Source organism: Hemibagrus wyckioides, linkage group LG07 (genome assembly GCF_019097595.1).
Source record: "Hemibagrus wyckioides isolate EC202008001 linkage group LG07, SWU_Hwy_1.0, whole genome shotgun sequence".
In the NCBI taxonomy this organism is placed as follows: Eukaryota; Metazoa; Chordata; class Actinopteri; order Siluriformes; family Bagridae; genus Hemibagrus; species Hemibagrus wyckioides.
Window position 1 is genome coordinate 33,392,401 of NC_080716.1, and position 22,210 is coordinate 33,414,610.

General features: G+C 46.6%; 1 protein-coding gene across 2 annotated transcripts in view; it reads left to right on the forward strand.

Moving 5' to 3' along the window:
* The window catches only part of LOC131356400 (uncharacterized), a 26,657-nt gene extending 4,800 nt beyond the window's left edge, over positions 1-21,857 (forward strand). Inside the window, exons 3-6 of one of the 2 annotated variants that reach the window (XM_058395389.1) lie at positions 17,465-17,761; positions 17,877-18,167; positions 20,187-20,320; positions 20,808-21,857. In XM_058395389.1, coding sequence (XP_058251372.1) covers positions 17,465-17,761; positions 17,877-18,167; positions 20,187-20,320; positions 20,808-20,855 — 770 coding nt within the window. In that variant the 3' untranslated portion in view covers positions 20,856-21,857. Of the gene's footprint in view, positions 1-17,464; positions 17,762-17,876; positions 18,168-20,186 lie in introns of both variants that reach the window. The other variant, XM_058395388.1, reaches the window with a different exon arrangement.
* The last annotated feature ends 353 nt before the right edge of the window (positions 21,858-22,210 follow it).

Consider the following 22,210-nt stretch of genomic DNA (forward strand, 5'->3'; position numbering starts at 1 on the left):
CTGGGCTCAGTCAGTCCCTCTAACAGTCTCACTGCTCACACTGGGCTCAGTCAGTCCCTCTAACAGTCTCACTGCTCACACTGGGCTCAGTCAGTCCCTCTTACAGTCTCACTGCTCACACTGGGCTCAGTCAGTCCCTCTTACAGTCTCACTGCTCACACTGGGCTCAGTCAGTCCCTCTTACAGTCTCACTGCTCACACTGGGCTCAGTCAGTCCCTCGTACAGTCTCACTGCTCACACTGGGCTCAGTCAGTCCCTCTAACAGTCTCACTGCTCACACTGGGCTCAGTCAGTCCCTCTTACAGTCTCACTGCTCACACTGGGCTCAGTCAGTCCCTCTAACAGTCTCACTGCTCACACTGGGCTCAGTCAGTCCCTCTAACAGTCTCACTGCTCACACTGGGCTCAGTCAGTCCCTCTTACAGTCTCACTGCTCACACTGGGCTCAGTCAGTCCCTCTTACAGTCTCACTGCTCACACTGGGCTCAGTCAGTCCCTCTTACAGTCTCACTGCTCACACTGGGCTCAGTCAGTCCCTCGTACAGTCTCACTGCTCACACTGGGCTCAGTCAGTCCCTCTAACAGTCTCACTGCTCACACTGGGCTCAGTCAGTCCCTCTTACAGTCTCACTGCTCACACTGGGCTCAGTCAGTCCCTCTTACAGTCTCACTGCTCACACTGGGCTCAGTCAGTCCCTCTTACAGTCTCACTGCTCACACTGGGCTCAGTCAGTCCCTCTAACAGTCTCACTGCTCACACTGGGCTCAGTCAGTCCCTCTTACAGTCTCACTGCTCACACTGGGCTCAGTCAGTCCCTCTTACAGTCTCACTGCTCACACTGGGCTCAGTCAGTCCCTCTTACAGTCTCACTGCTCACACTGGGCTCAGTCAGTCCCTCTTACAGTCTCACTGCTCACACTGGGCTCAGTCAGTCCCTCTTACAGTCTCACTGCTCACACTGGGCTCAGTCAGTCCCTCTTACAGTCTCACTGCTCACACTGGGCTCAGTCAGTCCCTCTTACAGTCTCACTGCTCACACTGGGCTCAGTCAGTCCCTCTTACAGTCTCACTGCTCACACTGGGCTCAGTCAGTCCCTCTTACAGTCTCACTGCTCACACTGGGCTCAGTCAGTCCCTCTTACAGTCTCACTGCTCACACTGGGCTCAGTCAGTCCCTCTTACAGTCTCACTGCTCACACTGGGCTCAGTCAGTCCCTCTAACAGTCTCACTGCTCACACTGGGCTCAGTCAGTCCCTCTTACAGTCTCACTGCTCACACTGGGCTCAGTCAGTCCCTCTTACAGTCTCACTGCTCACACTGGGCTCAGTCAGTCCCTCTTACAGTCTCACTGCTCACACTGGGCTCAGTCAGTCCCTCTAACAGTCTCACTGCTCACACTGGGCTCAGTCAGTCCCTCTTACAGTCTCACTGCTCACACTGGGCTCAGTCAGTCCCTCTTACAGTCTCACTGCTCACACTGGGCTCAGTCAGTCCCTCTTACAGTCTCACTGCTCACACTGGGCTCAGTCAGTCCCTCTTACAGTCTCACTGCTCACACTGGGCTCAGTCAGTCCCTCTCAGTCCCTCTAACAGTCTCACTGCTCACACTGGGCTCAGTCAGTCCCTCTTACAGTCTCACTGTTCACACTGGGCTCAGTCAGTCCCTCTTACAGTCTCACTGCTCACACTGGGCTCAGTCAGTCCCTCTAACAGTCTCACTGCTCACACTGGGCTCAGTCAGTCCCTCTTACAGTCTCACTGCTCACACTGGGCTCAGTCAGTCCCTCGTACAGTCTCACTGCTCACACTGGGCTCAGTCAGTCCCTCTAACAGTCTCACTGCTCACACTGGGCTCAGTCAGTCCCTCTTACAGTCTCACTGCTCACACTGGGCTCAGTCAGTCCCTCTTACAGTCTCACTGCTCACACTGGGCTCAGTCAGTCCCTCTAACAGTCTCACTGCTCACACTGGGCTCAGTCAGTCCCTCGTACAGTCTCACTGCTCACACTGGGCTCAGTCAGTCCCTCTAACAGTCTCACTGCTCACACTGGGCTCAGTCAGTCCCTCTTACAGTCTCACTGCTCACACTGGGCTCAGTCAGTCCCTCTTACAGTCTCACTGCTCACACTGGGCTCAGTCAGTCCCTCTAACAGTCTCACTGCTCACACTGGGCTCAGTCAGTCCCTCTTACAGTCTCACTGCTCACACTGGGCTCAGTCAGTCCCTCTTACAGTCTCACTGCTCACACTGGGCTCAGTCAGTCCCTCTTACAGTCTCACTGCTCACACTGGGCTCAGTCAGTCCCTCTAACAGTCTCACTGCTCACACTGGGCTCAGTCAGTCCCTCTTACAGTCTCACTGCTCACACTGGGCTCAGTCAGTCCCTCTTACAGTCTCACTGCTCACACTGGGCTCAGTCAGTCCCTCTTACAGTCTCACTGCTCACACTGGGCTCAGTCAGTCCCTCTTACAGTCTCACTGCTCACACTGGGCTCAGTCAGTCCCTCTAACAGTCTCACTGCTCACACTGGGCTCAGTCAGTCCCTCTTACAGTCTCACTGTTCACACTGGGCTCAGTCAGTCCCTCTTACAGTCTCACTGCTCACACTGGGCTCAGTCAGTCCCTCTTACAGTCTCACTGCTCACACTGGGCTCAGTCAGTCCCTCTTACAGTCTCACTGCTCACACTGGGCTCAGTCAGTCCCTCTTACAGTCTCACTGCTCACACTGGGCTCAGTCAGTCCCTCTAACAGTCTCACTGCTCACACTGGGCTCAGTCAGTCCCTCGTACAGTCTCACTGTTCACACTGGGCTCAGTCAGTCCCTCGTACAGTCTCACTGCTCACACTGGGCTCAGTCAGTCCCTCTAACAGTCTCACTGCTCACACTGGGCTCAGTCAGTCCCTTGTACAGTCTCACTGCTCACACTGGGCTCAGTCAGTCCCTCGTACAGTCTCACTGCTCACACTGGGCTCAGTCAGTCCCTCTAACAGTCTCACTGCTCACACTGGGCTCAGTCAGTCCCTCTTACAGTCTCACTGCTCACACTGGGCTCAGTCAGTCCCTCTTACAGTCTCACTGCTCACACTGGGCTCAGTCAGTCCCTCTAACAGTCTCACTGCTCACACTGGGCTCAGTCAGTCCCTCTAACAGTCTCACTGCTCACACTGGGCTCAGTCAGTCCCTCTTACAGTCTCACTGCTCACACTGGGCTCAGTCAGTCCCTCTTACAGTCTCACTGCTCACACTGGGCTCAGTCAGTCCCTCTTACAGTCTCACTGCTCACACTGGGCTCAGTCAGTCCCTCTTACAGTCTCACTGCTCACACTGGGCTCAGTCAGTCCCTCTTACAGTCTCACTGCTCACACTGGGCTCAGTCAGTCCCTCTTACAGTCTCACTGCTCACACTGGGCTCAGTCAGTCCCTCGTACAGTCTCACTGCTCACACTGGGCTCAGTCAGTCCCTCTAACAGTCTCACTGCTCACACTGGGCTCAGTCAGTCCCTCTTACAGTCTCACTGCTCACACTGGGCTCAGTCAGTCCCTCTTACAGTCTCACTGCTCACACTGGGCTCAGTCAGTCCCTCTTACAGTCTCACTGCTCACACTGGGCTCAGTCAGTCCCTCTTACAGTCTCACTGCTCACACTGGGCTCAGTCAGTCCCTCTTACAGTCTCACTGCTCACACTGGGCTCAGTCAGTCCCTCTTACAGTCTCACTGCTCACACTGGGCTCAGTCAGTCCCTCTTACAGTCTCACTGCTCACACTGGGCTCAGTCAGTCCCTCTTACAGTCTCACTGCTCACACTGGGCTCAGTCAGTCCCTCTTACAGTCTCACTGCTCACACTGGGCTCAGTCAGTCCCTCTTACAGTCTCACTGCTCACACTGGGCTCAGTCAGTCCCTCGTACAGTCTCACTGCTCACACTGGGCTCAGTCAGTCCCTCTTACAGTCTCACTGCTCACACTGGGCTCAGTCAGTCCCTCTTACAGTCTCACTGCTCACACTGGGCTCAGTCAGTCCCTCTTACAGTCTCACTGCTCACACTGGGCTCAGTCAGTCCCTCTAACAGTCTCACTGCTCACACTGGGCTCAGTCAGTCCCTCTTACAGTCTCACTGTTCACACTGGGCTCAGTCAGTCCCTCTTACAGTCTCACTGCTCACACTGGGCTCAGTCCCTCTAACAGTCTCACTGCTCACACTGGGCTCAGTCAGTCCCTCTTACAGTCTCACTGCTCACACTGGGCTCAGTCAGTCCCTCTTACAGTCTCACTGCTCACACTGGGCTCAGTCAGTCCCTCTAACAGTCTCACTGCTCACACTGGGCTCAGTCAGTCCCTCTTACAGTCTCACTGCTCACACTGGGCTCAGTCAGTCCCTCTAACAGTCTCACTGCTCACACTGGGCTCAGTCAGTCCCTCTAACAGTCTCACTGCTCACACTGGGCTCAGTCAGTCCCTCTAACAGTCTCACTGCTCACACTGGGCTCAGTCAGTCCCTCTTACAGTCTCACTGCTCACACTGGGCTCAGTCAGTCCCTCTAACAGTCTCACTGCTCACACTGGGCTCAGTCAGTCCCTCTAACAGTCTCACTGCTCACACTGGGCTCAGTCAGTCCCTCTAACAGTCTCACTGCTTACACTGGGCTCAGTCAGTCCCTCTTACAGTCTCACTGCTCACACTGGGCTCAGTCAGTCCCTCTTACAGTCTCACTGTTCACACTGGGCTCAGTCCCTCTTACAGTCTCACTGCTCACACTGGGCTCAGTCCCTCTAACAGTCTCACTGCTCACACTGGGCTCAGTCAGTCCCTCTTACAGTCTCACTGCTCACACTGGGCTTAGTCAGTCCCTCTAACAGTCTTACTGCTCACACTGGGCTCAGTCAGTCCCTCTTACAGTCTCACTGCTCACACTGGGCTCAGTCAGTCCCTCTTACAGTCTCACTGCTCACACTGGGCTTAGTCAGTCCCTCTAACAGTCTCACTGCTCACACTGGGCTCAGTCAGTCCCTCTTACAGTCTCACTGCTCACACTGGGCTCAGTCAGTCCCTCGTACAGTCTCACTGCTCACACTGGGCTCAGTCAGTCCCTCTTACAGTCTCACTGCTCACACTGGGCTCAGTCAGTCCCTCTTACAGTCTCACTGTTCACACTGGGCTCAGTCAGTCCCTCTTACAGTCTCACTGCTCACACTGGGCTCAGTCAGTCCCTCTAACAGTCTCACTGCTCACACTGGGCTCAGTCCCTCTAACAGTCTCACTGCTCACACTGGGCTCAGTCAGTCCCTCTTACAGTCTCACTGCTCACACTGGGCTCAGTCAGTCCCTCTTACAGTCTCACTGCTCACACTGGGCTCAGTCAGTCCCTCTTACAGTCTCACTGCTCACACTGGGCTCAGTCAGTCCCTCTTACAGTCTCACTGCTCACACTGGGCTCAGTCAGTCCCTCTAACAGTCTCACTGCTCACACTGGGCTCAGTCAGTCCCTCTTACAGTCTCACTGCTCACACTGGGCTCAGTCAGTCCCTCTAACAGTCTCACTGCTCACACTGGGCTCAGTCAGTCCCTCTTACAGTCTCACTGCTCACACTGGGCTCAGTCAGTCCCTCTTACAGTCTCACTGCTCACACTGGGCTCAGTCAGTCCCTCTTACAGTCTCACTGCTCACACTGGGCTCAGTCAGTCCCTCTAACAGTCTCACTGCTCACACTGGGCTCAGTCAGTCCCTCTTACAGTCTCACTGCTCACACTGGGCTCAGTCAGTCCCTCTTACAGTCTCACTGCTCACACTGGGCTCAGTCAGTCCCTCTAACAGTCTCACTGCTCACACTGGGCTCAGTCAGTCCCTCTTACAGTCTCACTGTTCACACTGGGCTCAGTCAGTCCCTCTTACAGTCTCACTGTTCACACTGGGCTCAGTCAGTCCCTCTTACAGTCTCACTGCTCACACTGGGCTCAGTCAGTCCCTCTTACAGTCTCACTGCTCACACTGGGCTCAGTCAGTCCCTCTTACAGTCTCACTGCTCACACTGGGCTCAGTCAGTCCCTCTAACAGTCTCACTGCTCACACTGGGCTCAGTCAGTCCCTCTTACAGTCTCACTGCTCACACTGGGCTCAGTCAGTCCCTCTAACAGTCTCACTGCTCACACTGAGCTCAGTCAGTCCCTCTTACAGTCTCACTGCTCACACTGGGCTCAGTCAGTCCCTCTTACAGTCTCACTGCTCACACTGGGCTCAGTCAGTCCCTCTTACAGTCTCACTGCTCACACTGGGCTCAGTCAGTCCCTCTTACAGTCTCACTGCTCACACTGGGCTTAGTCAGTCCCTCTAACAGTCTCACTGCTCACACTGGGCTCAGTCAGTCCCTCTTACAGTCTCACTGCTCACACTGGGCTCAGTCCCTCTAACAGTCTCACTGCTCACACTGGGCTCAGTCAGTCCCTCTTACAGTCTCACTGCTCACACTGGGCTCAGTCAGTCCCTCTTACAGTCTCACTGCTCACACTGGGCTCAGTCAGTCCCTCTAACAGTCTCACTGCTCACACTGGGCTCAGTCAGTCCCTCTTACAGTCTCACTGTTCACACTGGGCTCAGTCAGTCCCTCTTACAGTCTCACTGTTCACACTGGGCTCAGTCAGTCCCTCTTACAGTCTCACTGCTCACACTGGGCTCAGTCAGTCCCTCTTACAGTCTCACTGCTCACACTGGGCTCAGTCAGTCCCTCTTACAGTCTCACTGCTCACACTGGGCTCAGTCAGTCCCTCTAACAGTCTCACTGCTCACACTGGGCTCAGTCAGTCCCTCTTACAGTCTCACTGCTCACACTGGGCTCAGTCAGTCCCTCTAACAGTCTCACTGCTCACACTGAGCTCAGTCAGTCCCTCTTACAGTCTCACTGCTCACACTGGGCTCAGTCAGTCCCTCTTACAGTCTCACTGCTCACACTGGGCTCAGTCAGTCCCTCTTACAGTCTCACTGCTCACACTGGGCTCAGTCAGTCCCTCTTACAGTCTCACTGCTCACACTGGGCTTAGTCAGTCCCTCTAACAGTCTCACTGCTCACACTGGGCTCAGTCAGTCCCTCTTACAGTCTCACTGCTCACACTGGGCTCAGTCAGTCCCTCTTACAGTCTCACTGCTCACACTGGGCTCAATCAGTCCCTCTAACAGTCTCACTGCTCACACTGGGCTCAGTCAGTCCCTCTTACAGTCTCACTGCTCACACTGGGCTCAGTCAGTCCCTCTAACAGTCTCACTGCTCACACTGGGCTCAGTCAGTCCCTCTAACAGTCTCACTGCTCACACTGGGCTCAGTCAGTCCCTCTAACAGTCTCACTGCTCACACTGGGCTCAGTCAGTCCCTCTAACAGTCTCACTGCTCACACTGGGCTCAGTCAGTCCCTCTTACAGTCTCACTGCTCACACTGGGCTCAGTCAGTCCCTCTTACAGTCTCACTGCTCACACTGGGCTCAGTCCCTCTAACAGTCTCACTGCTCACACTGGGCTCAGTCAGTCCCTCTTACAGTCTCACTGTTCACACTGGGCTCAGTCAGTCCCTCTTACAGTCTCACTGCTCACACTGGGCTCAGTCCCTCTAACAGTCTCACTGCTCACACTGGGCTCAGTCAGTCCCTCTTACAGTCTCACTGCTCACACTGGGCTCAGTCAGTCCCTCTAACAGTCTCACTGCTCACACTGGGCTCAGTCAGTCCCTCTTACAGTCTCACTGCTCACACTGGGCTCAGTCAGTCCCTCTAACAGTCTCACTGCTTACACTGGGCTCAGTCAGTCCCTCTTACAGTCTCACTGTTCACACTGGGCTCAGTCAGTCCCTCTTACAGTCTTACTGCTCACACTGGGCTCAGTCAGTCCCTCTTACAGTCTCGCTGCTCACACTGGGCTCAGTCAGTCCCTCTTACAGTCTCACTGCTCACACTGGGCTTAGTCAGTCCCTCTAACAGTCTCACTGCTCACACTGGGCTCAGTCAGTCCCTCTAACAGTCTCACTGCTCACACTGGGCTCAGTCAGTCCCTCTTACAGTCTCACTGCTCACACTGGGCTCAGTCAGTCCCTCTAACAGTCTCACTGCTCACACTGGGCTCAGTCAGTCCCTCTAACAGTCTCACTGCTCACACTGGGCTCAGTCAGTCCCTCTTACAGTCTCACTGCTCACACTGGGCTCAGTCAGTCCCTCTAACAGTCTCACTGCTCACACTGGGCTTAGTCAGTCCCTCCAACAGTCTCACTGCTCACACTGGGCTTAGTCAGTCCCTCTAACAGTCTCACTGCTCACACTGGGCTCAGTCCCTCTTACAGTCTCACTGCTCACACTGGGCTCAGTCCCTCTAACAGTCTCACTGCTCACACTGGGCTCAGTCAGTCCCTCTTACAGTCTCACTGCTCACACTGGGCTCAGTCAGTCCCTCTTACAGTCTCACTGCTCACACTGGGCTTAGTCAGTCCCTCTAACAGTCTCACTGCTCACACTGGGCTCAGTCAGTCCCTCTAACAGTCTCACTGCTCACACTGGGCTCAGTCAGTCCCTCTTACAGTCTCACTGCTCACACTGGGCTCAGTCAGTCCCTCTTACAGTCTCACTGCTCACACTGGGCTCAGTCAGTCCCTCTTACAGTCTCACTGCTCACACTGGGCTCAGTCAGTCCCTCTTACAGTCTCACTGCTCACACTGGGCTCAGTCAGTCCCTCTTACAGTCTCACTGCTCACACTGGGCTTAGTCAGTCCCTCTAACAGTCTTACTGCTCACACTGGGCTCAGTCAGTCCCTCTTACAGTCTCACTGCTCACACTGGGCTCAGTCAGTCCCTCTTACAGTCTCACTGCTCACACTGGGCTCAGTCAGTCCCTCTAACAGTCTCACTGCTCACACTGGGCTCAGTCAGTCCCTCTAACAGTCTCACTGCTCACACTGGGCTCAGTCAGTCCCTCTTACAGTCTCACTGCTCACACTGGGCTCAGTCAGTCCCTCTTACAGTCTCACTGCTCACACTGGGCTTAGTCAGTCCCTCTAACAGTCTCACTGCTCACACTGGGCTCAGTCAGTCCCTCTTACAGTCTCACTGCTCACACTGGGCTTAGTCCAATCAGGTTCCATATGCAAATACAGAGGCAGGGCCAGGGAGCAGACAAGTAAGCACTTAGCTACCCACATTTGCACAATGACAATAAAGTTGAATTTAATCTTATTTTTAATTAAATTATTACTGATCAGGATTTTAATGTACTATGTATATAGGAAACATTGATTAAACCCAATGAGTATGTAGCATTAAATGAAGCTTTTCTTCCCGGGGTCCTACTTCCACCCGCTCCAAGCAGGTCTCGGGCATGGTAGGTGCACCAACACAAGGAGGCTAAACACTGCAGCCCCTAACACCACTCACTAGTGCGTCTCTTGAGATCAGGTGAGTGAGGTTTATTTGCACAGCACCTACCACTGTCCTCCGTTACACTCACCCCCCAATCCTCACTCCCATCCAGGTCATGGCACCAGTCAGGTCTCAGCATGGGAGGCGGGTGCACTAACAAGGAGGCTAGAGACTGCAGCCACTAGCACCAGTCACTAGTGCACTTCTTAAGATTAGGGGAGGTTTACCTGCTCAGAACCTACCGCTGGCCTCCGTTACGTCTGGATGGATATAGTTACATTCATAAGTCACACCTAACAGGAAGGGGAGGAGGTGTCACAGTTGTCCATGGTGATAGTGTCACACAAAACCCTAGATATAAATTTAGCACAGGTTAAATATGTAACCGATTTGCCTGAGACGGAAATGAGATGCTGTGTCACAGCTTGATGCTGTGGCAGCTGGCACACAGTTTCACATAGAATGCATGTGTGTAAACTTGTGCAAACAGTGCAGAGACGAGAGACAGGGCAAAACTATCGGGATAATACAGAAGGTACAAAACACTACATGACAAACAACACACTACAAAACACGACACTACAATACACTCATCCGCAGGGAGCAGAACCAACCAAAATACTGTTTTACAGAAGGGAGGATACTTGGTTATAAACATAGTTAGCAGTAATTTTAGTAGCATTAATAAGGAGGTGTGCAAAAATTGCAATGTAAGTGAAGAAATAGTTTAATATGAGTGTGTGTGTGTGTGTGTGTGTGTGTGAGAGAGAGAGAGAGAGAGATTAAGTATGCTTGTGATCATGTGATGTTTAAAGACAATGTAGATTATGTGTAAAGTGACCTGAGTGACCATGTGAGGGTGGTAAAGAGACAGCATCCAAACATCCCAGTACACCAAACACTTCCAGATCTGCTCCTTTACCTAAGAACTATATTCAATTCAATTCAATTCAGTTTATTTTGTATAGCACCTTTTACAATGAACATTGTCTCAAAGCAGCTTTACAAAAGAAGAAAACAGAGAAAGGGGAGGGGAAAATGAAAAATAATAATAAAAAATAACTAATTAACTAGAAATAAGAGTAAATTATTAAATTCTATAATTAGACTATTTTATCCCTATATATCCCTATATATTAAAAGCAGGGGTGGTGGAGTGTAGTTTGTCAGTCCAGTTCCTGGGAATTCAGGAGTTTGATGGCTTGAGGGAAGAAACTGTCTAGTTGTGAGCCCTGAATGTTTCAGTACCTTTTTTCAGATGGCAGGAGGATGAAGAGTGTGTTTGGGGTGTGAGGGGTATGTGGGGTCGTCCACAATGCTGTTGGCTTTGTGAATGCAGCATGTGGTGTAAATATCCATGATAAAGGGAAGAGAGACTCTGATCCTCTCAACTGTCCTCACTGTTTGCCACAGGGTCTTGTGGTCCAAGTCAGTGCAGTTCCCATACCAGGCATTGGTGCAACTGCTCAGTATGCTCTCAATGTTCCCTCTGTAAAATGTGTTCAGGAAGGGGGGAGGGAGATGGGCTTTCTTCAGCCTTCTTAGAAAGTAAACATGCTGCTGGGCTTTCTTGGTGATGGAGCTGGTATTGAGAGACCAGGTGAGGTTTCCCACCAGGTGGAGTCTTGTGCTCCAAAACTGCTCTTGGTGATCTTCATGGAGGAAGATCTGAAGATTGATGTTCAGTGGAGAGTGGTCACTCTGTGCTCTCCTGAACACAACAGTTTTTTGAACAAAACAATTTTTTGTTTTGTCAACCTTTTGAGACTGGTTGTTATTTTGATATGCCACATGACAAACCTCTTGAAGCACTTCATGATAATGAATGTGATTAATGGTACAATAATAATTGAGACATGGCATTGTAGAATTCTTCAGCACGGGGACAATAGTAGTGGTCTTAAAGCATATTGGAACAACAGCGCTGCTCAGGCAAATGTTGAAGATGTCAGTGACGACATCCACTAGATGGTCTAGACGGACACCCGTCCTCTTGCCACACTTCCACTTTCTCATGTACCACTTCTGAGATACCCCTCCCAGCCACCAGCATCAGGCGACACCAAGGACTGGAGGTCTGGTTTGTGCAGCAAGCCGAGCTCACATATCTTCTCCAGCAGGTCATTCAAAAGACCCTCTGAAATCAACAGATGTGTCCATCTTAGATTCAGTAGGTGTTAATCAGAACGTAGTAGGATCCACTCATACTGGAGGTCACACTCCTGATCTCATTCTAACATTCATGTTAAATATAGAATATATAGTCACGCTTCCACAAGTTCAGACCATTATCTCATCTAGTTTAAAATGTGTCATAGACATGAGATGCACTTTCCACATCACCTTGTTAGATGCATTTTTATGTCTACTACTGCAGAGAGGTTTATCACTAATCTCCCAGAATGATCACCATTAACTGGATCACCATATGACCCCATAGAACTTGATCAGGTGACAGATTACTTAAAGTCAACATTTCGCAATACGCTAGATGAAGGGTGTCCAGTCTTATCCGGAAAGTGCCTGCAGGTTTTCATTCCAACCAAGAAGAGGACAAAATTACAATAGACATTATTCATAATCGCACTCTCTGGTGTCACCCACATGAGGATGAGTTTTTCCTTGCCGCTGTTGCCTCTTGCCTTGGGCTTGCTCATTAGTGATAAATATTAATTAAAATAAAAAGCTGCTTTGATAAATTGTCAATTGTAAAATGTGCTATAAAAATGAATTGAATTAAGCCTATCCGCTGGCAGGCCGTCAGGATCTTCTAGTTATACTTTTTTAAAAAGTGTTAGTTAAGCTGAACATCACTCAATGTCTTTTAGTGCTAATCCATAATAATAAGTGGAGAACATTTTAGAGAACATCAGTCCATTTTTTTTTAAAGAATCATGTTCAGGTTCAAGAGTCGGGTTCATGTTCACATCCTCTAGAACAGTGGTTCCCAACCTGCGGGTTGTGACCCCCACTAGGGTTCACTAAACATTTACGAGGGGTCGCCGAGCTCACTATAGTTTTAGGGTTACAATTTTTTTTTAAATATTATATTATATTATATTATATTATATTATATTATATTATATTATATTATATTATATTATATTATTATTATAGCTTGATTAATAATTCAATTTGTAATATTTTAAAAATGGTTAATATATGAAAAGTAATTTCCTTAACGTCGCGAATTTCACGCTGTGTATCGCGAGAGTGGGAATAGACAGACGCAGCTTTAAAAAACACACACACACAGGACAAACAAAAAGGCGTGGTAAAGTGAACATGGCAAAGCACCAGGGAGAAGAGAAAAATATATGTGCTAAAAAGAAAACAAGGATTTATTTGGACAGTTATCTTGAATTTGGTTTCACTGAAGCAATGGACAAGGTGAGAATTGAGCGTGTAATCTGTGGAGAGAGACTAGCTAATGAAAGCATGAAGCCCTGCAAACTGAGGAGACATCAGAGCACCAAACACCCACAGAGGGTTGGTAAACCCAGAGAATTTTTACAAAGGAAAAAAGAACTTCTTATATCAAATAGGCCCCAGAATATCAGAGATGCAATGACTAGAGCTCTCTTGATTGCCCAGTCAAAAAAGCCGCACACCATCGGGGAAACTCAAACCCGCATGTGTAAAAATGGCAGAAATAATGTGCGGGACACAAGTGGCTTCTATGGCTTCTGTGTCCAATAACACAGTAAAAGACAGAATCGATAGAATGGCAAATGATGTTGAGAACACGTTGGTTGAAAAGTTAAAGATGCATCCATTTTCTATCCAAATTGATGAAACTTCCACTGTGGCAGGTGAGGCAGTACTCGCTGCATATGTGCAGTACATTGAAGACGCCAAAATAAAGCAGGACATTCTTTTGTCTACTAATTTGTCCACAATGACACGAGGAGAAGACATTTTCCAAGTGATTGACATATACTTCACCAAGCGAAACATTCCCTACAATAATTTAGTCGCTTGCTGCACAGATGGAGCTGCTTCAATGATGGGAAAAAACAAGGGCTTCAATACACGCTTGAAGGAAAAGGCTCCCCACTGTCTTGTATTTCATTGTATGATACACCGTCAAGCCCTGGCAAGCAAACACCTCTCTGATGAACTGAATAAAACACTCAAGACTGGTGAAAATCGTCAACTTTATTAAAGCCTGTCCAGTGAATAAATGAATCTTCGCGGAGCTGTGTGAGGACGAGGAGCACCAGACACTCCTCCTTCATACCTACCTGTCAGAGACTGCTTTCAGCTCTCTGGTAACCATCAAAACGAAGACACGCAACAAGACAGACGTGCACAGTGACTTTCGTCTGGCTGTCACGAAAATCATGCCTAATGTCCAGTCTCTAGCCCAAGAAATCCAGGCCCAGAGTTCACATTAATTAGCATTTAACAATTAATCAGTCAGGGATACAAGACATGGCATGCATAAATCGAAATATGCATAATTAAAATATGGGAATAGAATTGATTTGGTGCTATTATTGTTCCTAAATTAATTGATGTATGTTTTTAGTTTTGACAAGTTTTTAGGGCAATAGTACATACAATAATATGTTAATACTCTGATTATTTAATGTTCAGATTAATATATTTTAATTTGCTCCTGTTGTTTGTTCATCGTTTTTTTTTTTTTTTATAGCCTGCTGTTGCAAAGAAAAATCTGTCCTCATGAACAATTGCATGTTTTGGTTAAAGTTAAAGAATAAAATGTATGCATTTGTTTAATAACATGATTTCTGTGATTAATTGATATTTACGTTAACAAATTAGAATTTGCTTCTGCTATTTGTTCACCAGTTAAAGACAAAATGGAACATGTTGGAAAGAAAAAAATTCTTATGAATAATTGGATGTTGTAGCTAATTGGTTTCATTATTAAAAATTTTACTGACTGTGTCACTAAATGAAATGCATTTGCTAGTGTGTTTGTTGGGGTGGTGGTGTGCGGGGTAGGGGTATGGGGGGCCGGGAAAGTTTTTGAATGTTAAAATAGGGGTCTCCTGAAAAAAAGGTTGGGAACCACTGCTCTAGAACAGACATTTAAACCTAGCATTAGCCAGGCAATGGCCAAAACCCCATAACCCATGCAGCTGGGAAAGACCGAGGTATTCCCTTGAGATGCGACAGCGCCATTTAATGAGAGAGCTGTGCTTCTACTGTGGCCAAGGTGGACAGAGATGTGCTTTATGCCCATAGAAAGCGAATGCCCCAGTAGACTCCGGCTCTGCAGTAAACTTGATCCACTGGCGGCTGGTTGAAGAATTACAGCTTCCCACTGTGCTGTGCGTCCCCCCTGAGAATCACGGCCATTAACAATCAGCTCATTAAGGGTGGCTACATCACTTATCAAACTGCCCCAGTGATGCTACAGATCAGTACTACTCTTTCATGTAGAAACTCTAGTGCTGTTTGTAACATCATCTCCAAGCAACCTTGTCATATTAGGGTTGCTATGGCTGCAGACTCTTGATCCGCAAAGCTCCTGGCAGAACAGAGAGCTCATCCACTGGTCTCCCCACTGCCTCCACCACTCCCTGAGGGGGACGCTGAGCCTCCCATGCCACATCACTTCTTAGACAGCTCAGGAGCAAAAGACAATGTATACATTCCTCTGGAATACCTTATGGAAGTTTTTAACAAGGAGCAGGCCTCTAAATTGCCACCTCACAGACCTTGGGACTGCACCATTGAGCTCTTACTGAACACTATGCCCCCCAAGGGCCAGGTCTACCCTCTGTAAGTCCCCATAACCCAGGCTATAGAAACTTAGATTAAGAAAGCTCTCAATGCTGGCTAGATTGCCCCTCTACATCCCCGGCTGCAGCAGGATTCTTTTTTGTGGAAAAGAAAGATGGAGGGCTACGACCCTGTGTAGACTACCGTAGACTAAATGCTATCACAGTTCACTATCTATACCACCTGGTAACCACATGGTCCTGACAGCCCATGAGTAGTGCAGAGAAGCTCAATTCTTCACCATGATAGACCTGCACAGTGCATACAACCTCATTTGGATCTGTTAAGGAGATGAAGGGAAGACAGCCTTCCACATCACCAGGGGGCACTACAAATACCTGGTGATGCCATATTGCCTGACTAATCTGCCCACTGTTTTTCAAACTTTTGTGAATGAAGTCTTCAGAGACCTGCTCAACTACTGTGTTATAACCTATATCAATTAAGACCTGATATATACCAAAAAATTTTGAACTCCATTTGGCACAAGTATAGACCATGCTAACTTGGCTCATACTGAATCATCTCTACACCAAAGCAGAAAAGTGTGAATTTCACAAAACCATGATCTCCTTCCTAGGATATGTCATTAGTCACTGAATGGTTGAGATAGTACAGACAAAGTACAGGCAGTCACACTGGGATGCTCCGAACACTGTCAAAGAATGGTTTCTGGGGTTTGCAAACTTCAACCAATGGTTCATACAGAACTACAGTGCTTTCGCCTTGCTATGGGGAAAACCCAAAAAACACGTCTGGAACGACCAAACATGAGCAGCCTTTGCACAACTGAAATGAAGCTTCACAGCAGCAGCCATTCTTCACCACCCTGATCCTAACCTAATCCCATTCATCAAGGCCATCCTGTCCCAAAGACATGGTAACCACAGTAAGCTCTACCCGTGTGCTTTTTTCTCATGGAAACTAGCTAGTGCTGAAGCTAATTACAGTGTGGAGAATCAAGAATTACTGGCGATCATAACTGCTTTAGAAGAATGGCAACACTAGCTTGAGAGCATCAAATGTCCGTTTTAAGTCATGACTGACCACCGTAACCTGGAATATATCCAAAAGCAGAGAATAGCACGCTTTTGGTAGAATTTCTACCTTGGGCAGAATACGCCCAAATCTTCCTCATGCACTCCTCCAATGGCCTCACACCATTTCAGTGCATAGTGGGCTACCAACCACCCCTATTTCCATGGTGTTGGGGAACCCACAGATGTGCCAGCCATAAACAAATGGTTTCAGTGAAGTCAAGAGGTCTGGGAAAGCACCTATGTCCATCTGAGGAGAGCGATCTGACAACAACGCAGGTTCGCCAACCACTGGAGACCCCACATTCACAATACTAGCCCAAGATACACCGGACCTTTCCTGATCCTAAGACATATCAACCCAACCACCTACAGACTTCAACTCATTTCCCAGCACTGTATGTCCCCCACATTCCATGTCTCACTTTTCAAACCTGTCCATGACAGCAACATGAATGATAACACTGATTCCAACCCACCTCCTCCCATCAAAGTTGAATGGGCCCCTTCATACCTCGTGAAGGAGATACTTGACTCTAAGAGGAGAAGAGGTCAGCTCTGTTACCTAGTGGATTGGGAAGGTTTCAGTGCAGAGGAAAGACCCGGGGTGGATGCCCACTACATCTTTGACCCCTCCCTTACTGCAGATTTCCACCAAGCCCACCCCAATTGCCCAGCCCCAAGACCCAGGGGGTGCCCCAGGAGAACACCGGGAGGTGTTCATAGGAGGGTGGGGTTCTGTAACAGTTCAACCCTTAAACCCCCTCTTGTCCGAATTATGACCACTTCCCGCATCTTTGACCGAATATGACCACTTCACATTTAACCTAGCATTAATGTCACCATGATGTGAAGTGTTATTAATTCTCTATAATATCACACCATTTGTTTGTTATTTGTCTGTATTTCCAGTGTATGACCCATTGATCTGTCTTCTCGGTTTTCATGGTTTAGATTGAGTATTGCGCCATTGTTTTCATCACTGACTGTTCTTCTGACTTACTGAACTGTGTTCGCTTCACTGGTTTTGGATTGCAGCTTATGTTTTGCATTTGTTTACAGGGTGTGTTTGTCTTATTAAATCTGCATATGGATTTGACTAGACAGGTCATGTGTATCTTTTTTTGCTTTCGAACAGATTTGTACAGGAAGGGCTTGTGCTGAAATGTTCATTGCATGTCTGATTTTAATTAAATCACAGTGTGATTGAATGTGATTTTAATCACATTCACATGTATAGATTTACATTTTATTCTATTTATCTTTTTCTCTCTTTCAGTTCCTGTATCAGTTCTCCCTACTGTGAAGGTGAAGATTAATCAGGCTGCTACTTTACAGTGTGAACAGAGATGTTCTGGTGAGGCCACATGGTCTCTGTCCAATAACCAAAGTAATGTATTGGCTCAGTGTGATCAGACATCCTGCTGGTCAGCAGAGGGATTTAAAGTATCGCATGATCAGTATCTGAAGGGAGATCTCACCCTCACCATCACTGCAGCTGATTACAGTAAGAGGAACATGTACACGTGTCATTGTGATGGATCATACATTAATGATGTGCGTCTCATCATTGAGAGTAAGTGTCTTTACTGATCTATAGTTTATAAACTTATAAATTTTATAAACTTAGGTTTAATGTGTTATAACACATTTACATCCAGTTAAGATTCCTGGTGTTTTTTTCTCTTCAGCATTCATATCACCAGTTGAGATGAAGCCTGGTGAAGATCTGCAGCTGGATTTGCACGTATCAGACCAGGTGGAGGTCATCTATAAGGGTGAAAACTCAGCACATTCACATGTACAGATCTGCAGAGTGGATGGAGGTTCACTACACTGTACAGATGAATACACACCGAGAACATCACTCACTAACACACTCCTTACACTGAGAGGAGTAAAGTCCACTGATGAGGGAGTTTACACCGTCAGAGACACGGAGATTAACGAGAACCTTCATATTTACTCAGTTTCAGTGGAAGGTACGTATTCAGTGTGGACCTTTACCGGGCCGGGGACCATTTGGTACCGGGCCGCAAAGAAACAATAAACTCACTCTCGCATTTGACGCGGCCGCGGGTTCTTACGTAATGCCGAGTTCACACTGCATGATTTTAGCCCTGATTTTCAGTTGCCGACTAGATTTGCAGAATCGCAGAGAAATGCCTGAAATCGGAGGCAAATCAGAGCTCGTCCACGCGAGTGACAATCATGCAGTGTGAATTATCAAAGACACGAATCGCAGATGAGTTGCCGATGCCCGTGAAATATTTGGCATGCTAAATATCTGGACCTGTCGGCGACTCAAAGTCGTGCAGTGTGAAAGGAGCTCTGACTGAAACATACCTTGGCAATGACCTACAGCCAATGAGAGAGTGAGATACAGGGCAGCGGTCAGTTCGGGGAGGAGTTATAGACCACAATATCAGCAAGCATGGCTTTAGTTGGAGCACAATATTTTAGTTTAATAGAGTTTATAGGTAACAGAACATGTCTTAAATATAGTTATATCAGAATAAATAAGCTTTACAATTACATCAAACAGAAATAAAGCAGCAATATTTGCTTGACCAGTCGCACCAGCAGCAGCACATTGCAAAAGTATTCATTTGGTCAGTTCTGCAGAACGCACAGTCCTTGTTCCCTGCATTGACCATTTGGCTCTTGAACTTTTTGAATCGTCCTAATTCATACAGTGTGAAAGCTGCTGTTGCTGATCCATCGTGCAATGTGAACTTTGCATAAATCTAGCTAAAATTAGCTCCCTCTATCAACACCCCCCACCCCCACCCAGGCCACAGAAAAATTGTCCGGTCCAGGGTACAAAAAAGGTTGGGGAATCCTGGTAACAGTATTTTATAATCAATGTGAAATTTGACTGGGAGCCAATGTAGTGTGGATAAAATAGGAGTGATGTGTTCATATCTTCTGGTTCTAGTTAGGACTCTAGCTGCTGCATTCTGGACTAACTGGAGCTTGTTCCTGCTCCTACTGGAACATCCAGACAGTAAGACATTACAATAATCCAACCTAGAGGTAACAAAAGCATGAACTAGTTTCTCTGCATCATGAAGTGACATCATATTTCTTATCTTAGCGATATTCCTAAGATGGAAGAAGGCTACCCGAGTGATATTATCTACATGAGCTTCAAACCAAAGACCAGAGTCAATAATCACACCAAGATCTTTTACTGCTGGACAAGACTCATCTGATTTAGCTGAAACATATAGCTGTGTGTCATCTGCATAACAGTGGAAGCTAATACCATGTTTATGAATAATTACGCCAAGGGGTAACATATATAGGGAGAAAAGCAGTGGGCCTAAAACAGAACCTTGTAGAACACTGAACATAACCCTGGTATGTATAGAGAAGTCACCATCTAGATCTACACACTGTTCTCACACCAACAACATGTTCTAGCCTATCCAGTAGAACAGTGTGGTCTGCTCTAAGCTGCACTAAGTTTGAGTAACACCAGTAAGGACAAACAACCCTGATCAGAGACCAGTAGAGCAATATTATTATCTACAGGATTATTTATCAGGTTGTTTGGTGACGTGTGAATGGATGATGAATATGACTAGAGAATGTCATATATATTGGTAAAGTGCAAAAATAAGCATGCAGTGCAATTGTACTATTGTGTAATTGAGCAAAAATCCAGCATAGTCCTGAAAAAGTCTAAGCTCTAGGTGTTCTCCTGGCTGAGAGCCTGAATGGCCTGCAGGTAGGGTTAGGGTTAGGGATTAGTGTTAGAAAATAAATGAAACTAATTACCCATTACTATTTAAAAAATAAATAACTTAAAGAGGTTCCTGTTGTCCCAGGTAATCTAGTAAAAAATATTACTCAGAGTCATAGTTTCTGGATTGTATCGTGCATTGTAGAAGATTCTTGGTCACAACAGGAGGAAGTGATGTCAGATGACAAGAAATGATAAAGAACTCAAAACATCAAAATGCTAAAAACACTGTGTGTGTGTGTGTTTGAGACAGAGCTGGAAGGTCTACCAAAGTGGGCGATTATCCTGATAGTGCTCCCGTTCGTTGTTCTGGTGCTGCTGGTGGTGTTCCTTATAATGTTTAAGCATATCTGGCCCATTTTTACCCGGGTTTTACAAAGGATATGTGTAAGTATCAGAGACATGCATCAGTGTGACATCAGAGATCACATGACTGTGTGCTGTAACCAGAATAAGATCCACATCACCCTGATTAGACACCACTCAGTCACTGCATGGACACTTCCACAGAAGAAATATAATCATCACCTATAAATGACACTTTTACTGTCAGAATCGTTCCACATTTTATTCAGTAATCTCACATCATCACTGAGAGAGAACACTTCACTGTTTAAACATCAGATTATTGAGAGTTTTAAACATTTATCTGAACACTCAGCATTACATTTGATGCTCTGACTCTGTAACAGTGAATTCCTCCAGTCTCAGAGTGTGATGGAAATCCTGGACAGTTTCATTAAATCCAGACTTTAAACTGATTTTTATTCACCAGACTCACAGCAGATGGGAGGAATTTACTGAGAGTGGTGTTTTTGGTGAATAGTATTTAATAATTATTAACAGTATTTAATGACTGTGTGTCTGTTAACAGAACGGTGTCCCACCAAATGATGCAGAACCCACCAATGGAATGTTGTGAAAGTTGGCTCCATTTGACTATATACAGTCTTGGGGCTGGGCAATCCCCTTTATGTATTGTTATGTATTGGTAATTACAGGCTGAAGACAGCTGAAAAGTGATTTTACAAGTGAACAGATCTGTTAATAGGCTACAGAATGACTCATTATCCATTAATATCAGAGGAGAGATTATAATTCTGTCCCATTCAGCCCACACCACTGGCCTGCTTAAAGGACGAGGGTGTCGACTGAATGCGACAGGAGGGAGACCGCCTCAGGTGTCAGCATGCAGATATATTTCTATTTCTTTTTATATTTTTCATACAATATCCTGTTTTTCCTGCATACACACACTTTCTCTATATAATCCAGACAGAGTTGTATAAATAGAGGGCCAAGATTCTGTAGATTTATTTTTTATAACATCAAAGAAGCATATAAACTGTGATATGTCTTTGTTATTGAATTATTTCTTACAGAACACACACCTCACTGTTGTTTTAGGAAGATTAACATTCATTATGAGGCTCAACACCTTTTAGTTCATCAGGTCAGTTCTGGAGAGAGAAATGGTGGAATAATATAAATATGTCAATATCTTTATTGTGGTGTCTTGAGTAAAGATGTCCTCTGAAAGTGACATCAGAAAATGATATCATTGTCAGTGTTTTCTAAATGAACCTGTATGTTTATTCATGTGCACTCACAGCTCTCTCACTAACACAGCTTAGCCCTCCATCTCTGTTTTACTGCAGGATTCGGAGCAAGCTTTGATAATGAAAGAAAGTTTAACATTAGAAATAAAATGTGTGAACATTCTAGTGTTCAGCCTCAGCTACAAAGACATGAATTTTAAGTATAATATTGAGGCTGAAATGAAATGTGGGAGTGTGTGTACAGCATTGTGTATAAGTGATATTTGGTGTAGGATTGTATTATGTATTATGTTAGTGGTTCATTATTTGTTACACTCACTTTGTACAGCTCTCTGGGCAAACCTCAGTTCTTTTGAAATGTACTTTAAAAATCCACGATTGATTGATTGATTGATTGATTAATATTATAGTTTAGATAATATAGATTGAAAAATAAAGACCACTTGTCCAGTTTGGGTGAGTCTGTGCTCATGATAGCCTCAGATTTTTCTTCTTCTGTTATTGAAAGTGTTTTATTCATCTATCTATCTATCTATCTATCTATCTATCTATCTATCTATCTATCTATCTATCTATCTATCTATCTATCTATCTATCTATCTATCTAGTAATTTATGGATTGGGCAGAATTAACATCTGTGTATCATAGGGTGCAGCACGATCACAGCTATGTGTTCATGGACTGTGTAAATAAGGTCAGTACAAACATCTTACAGGA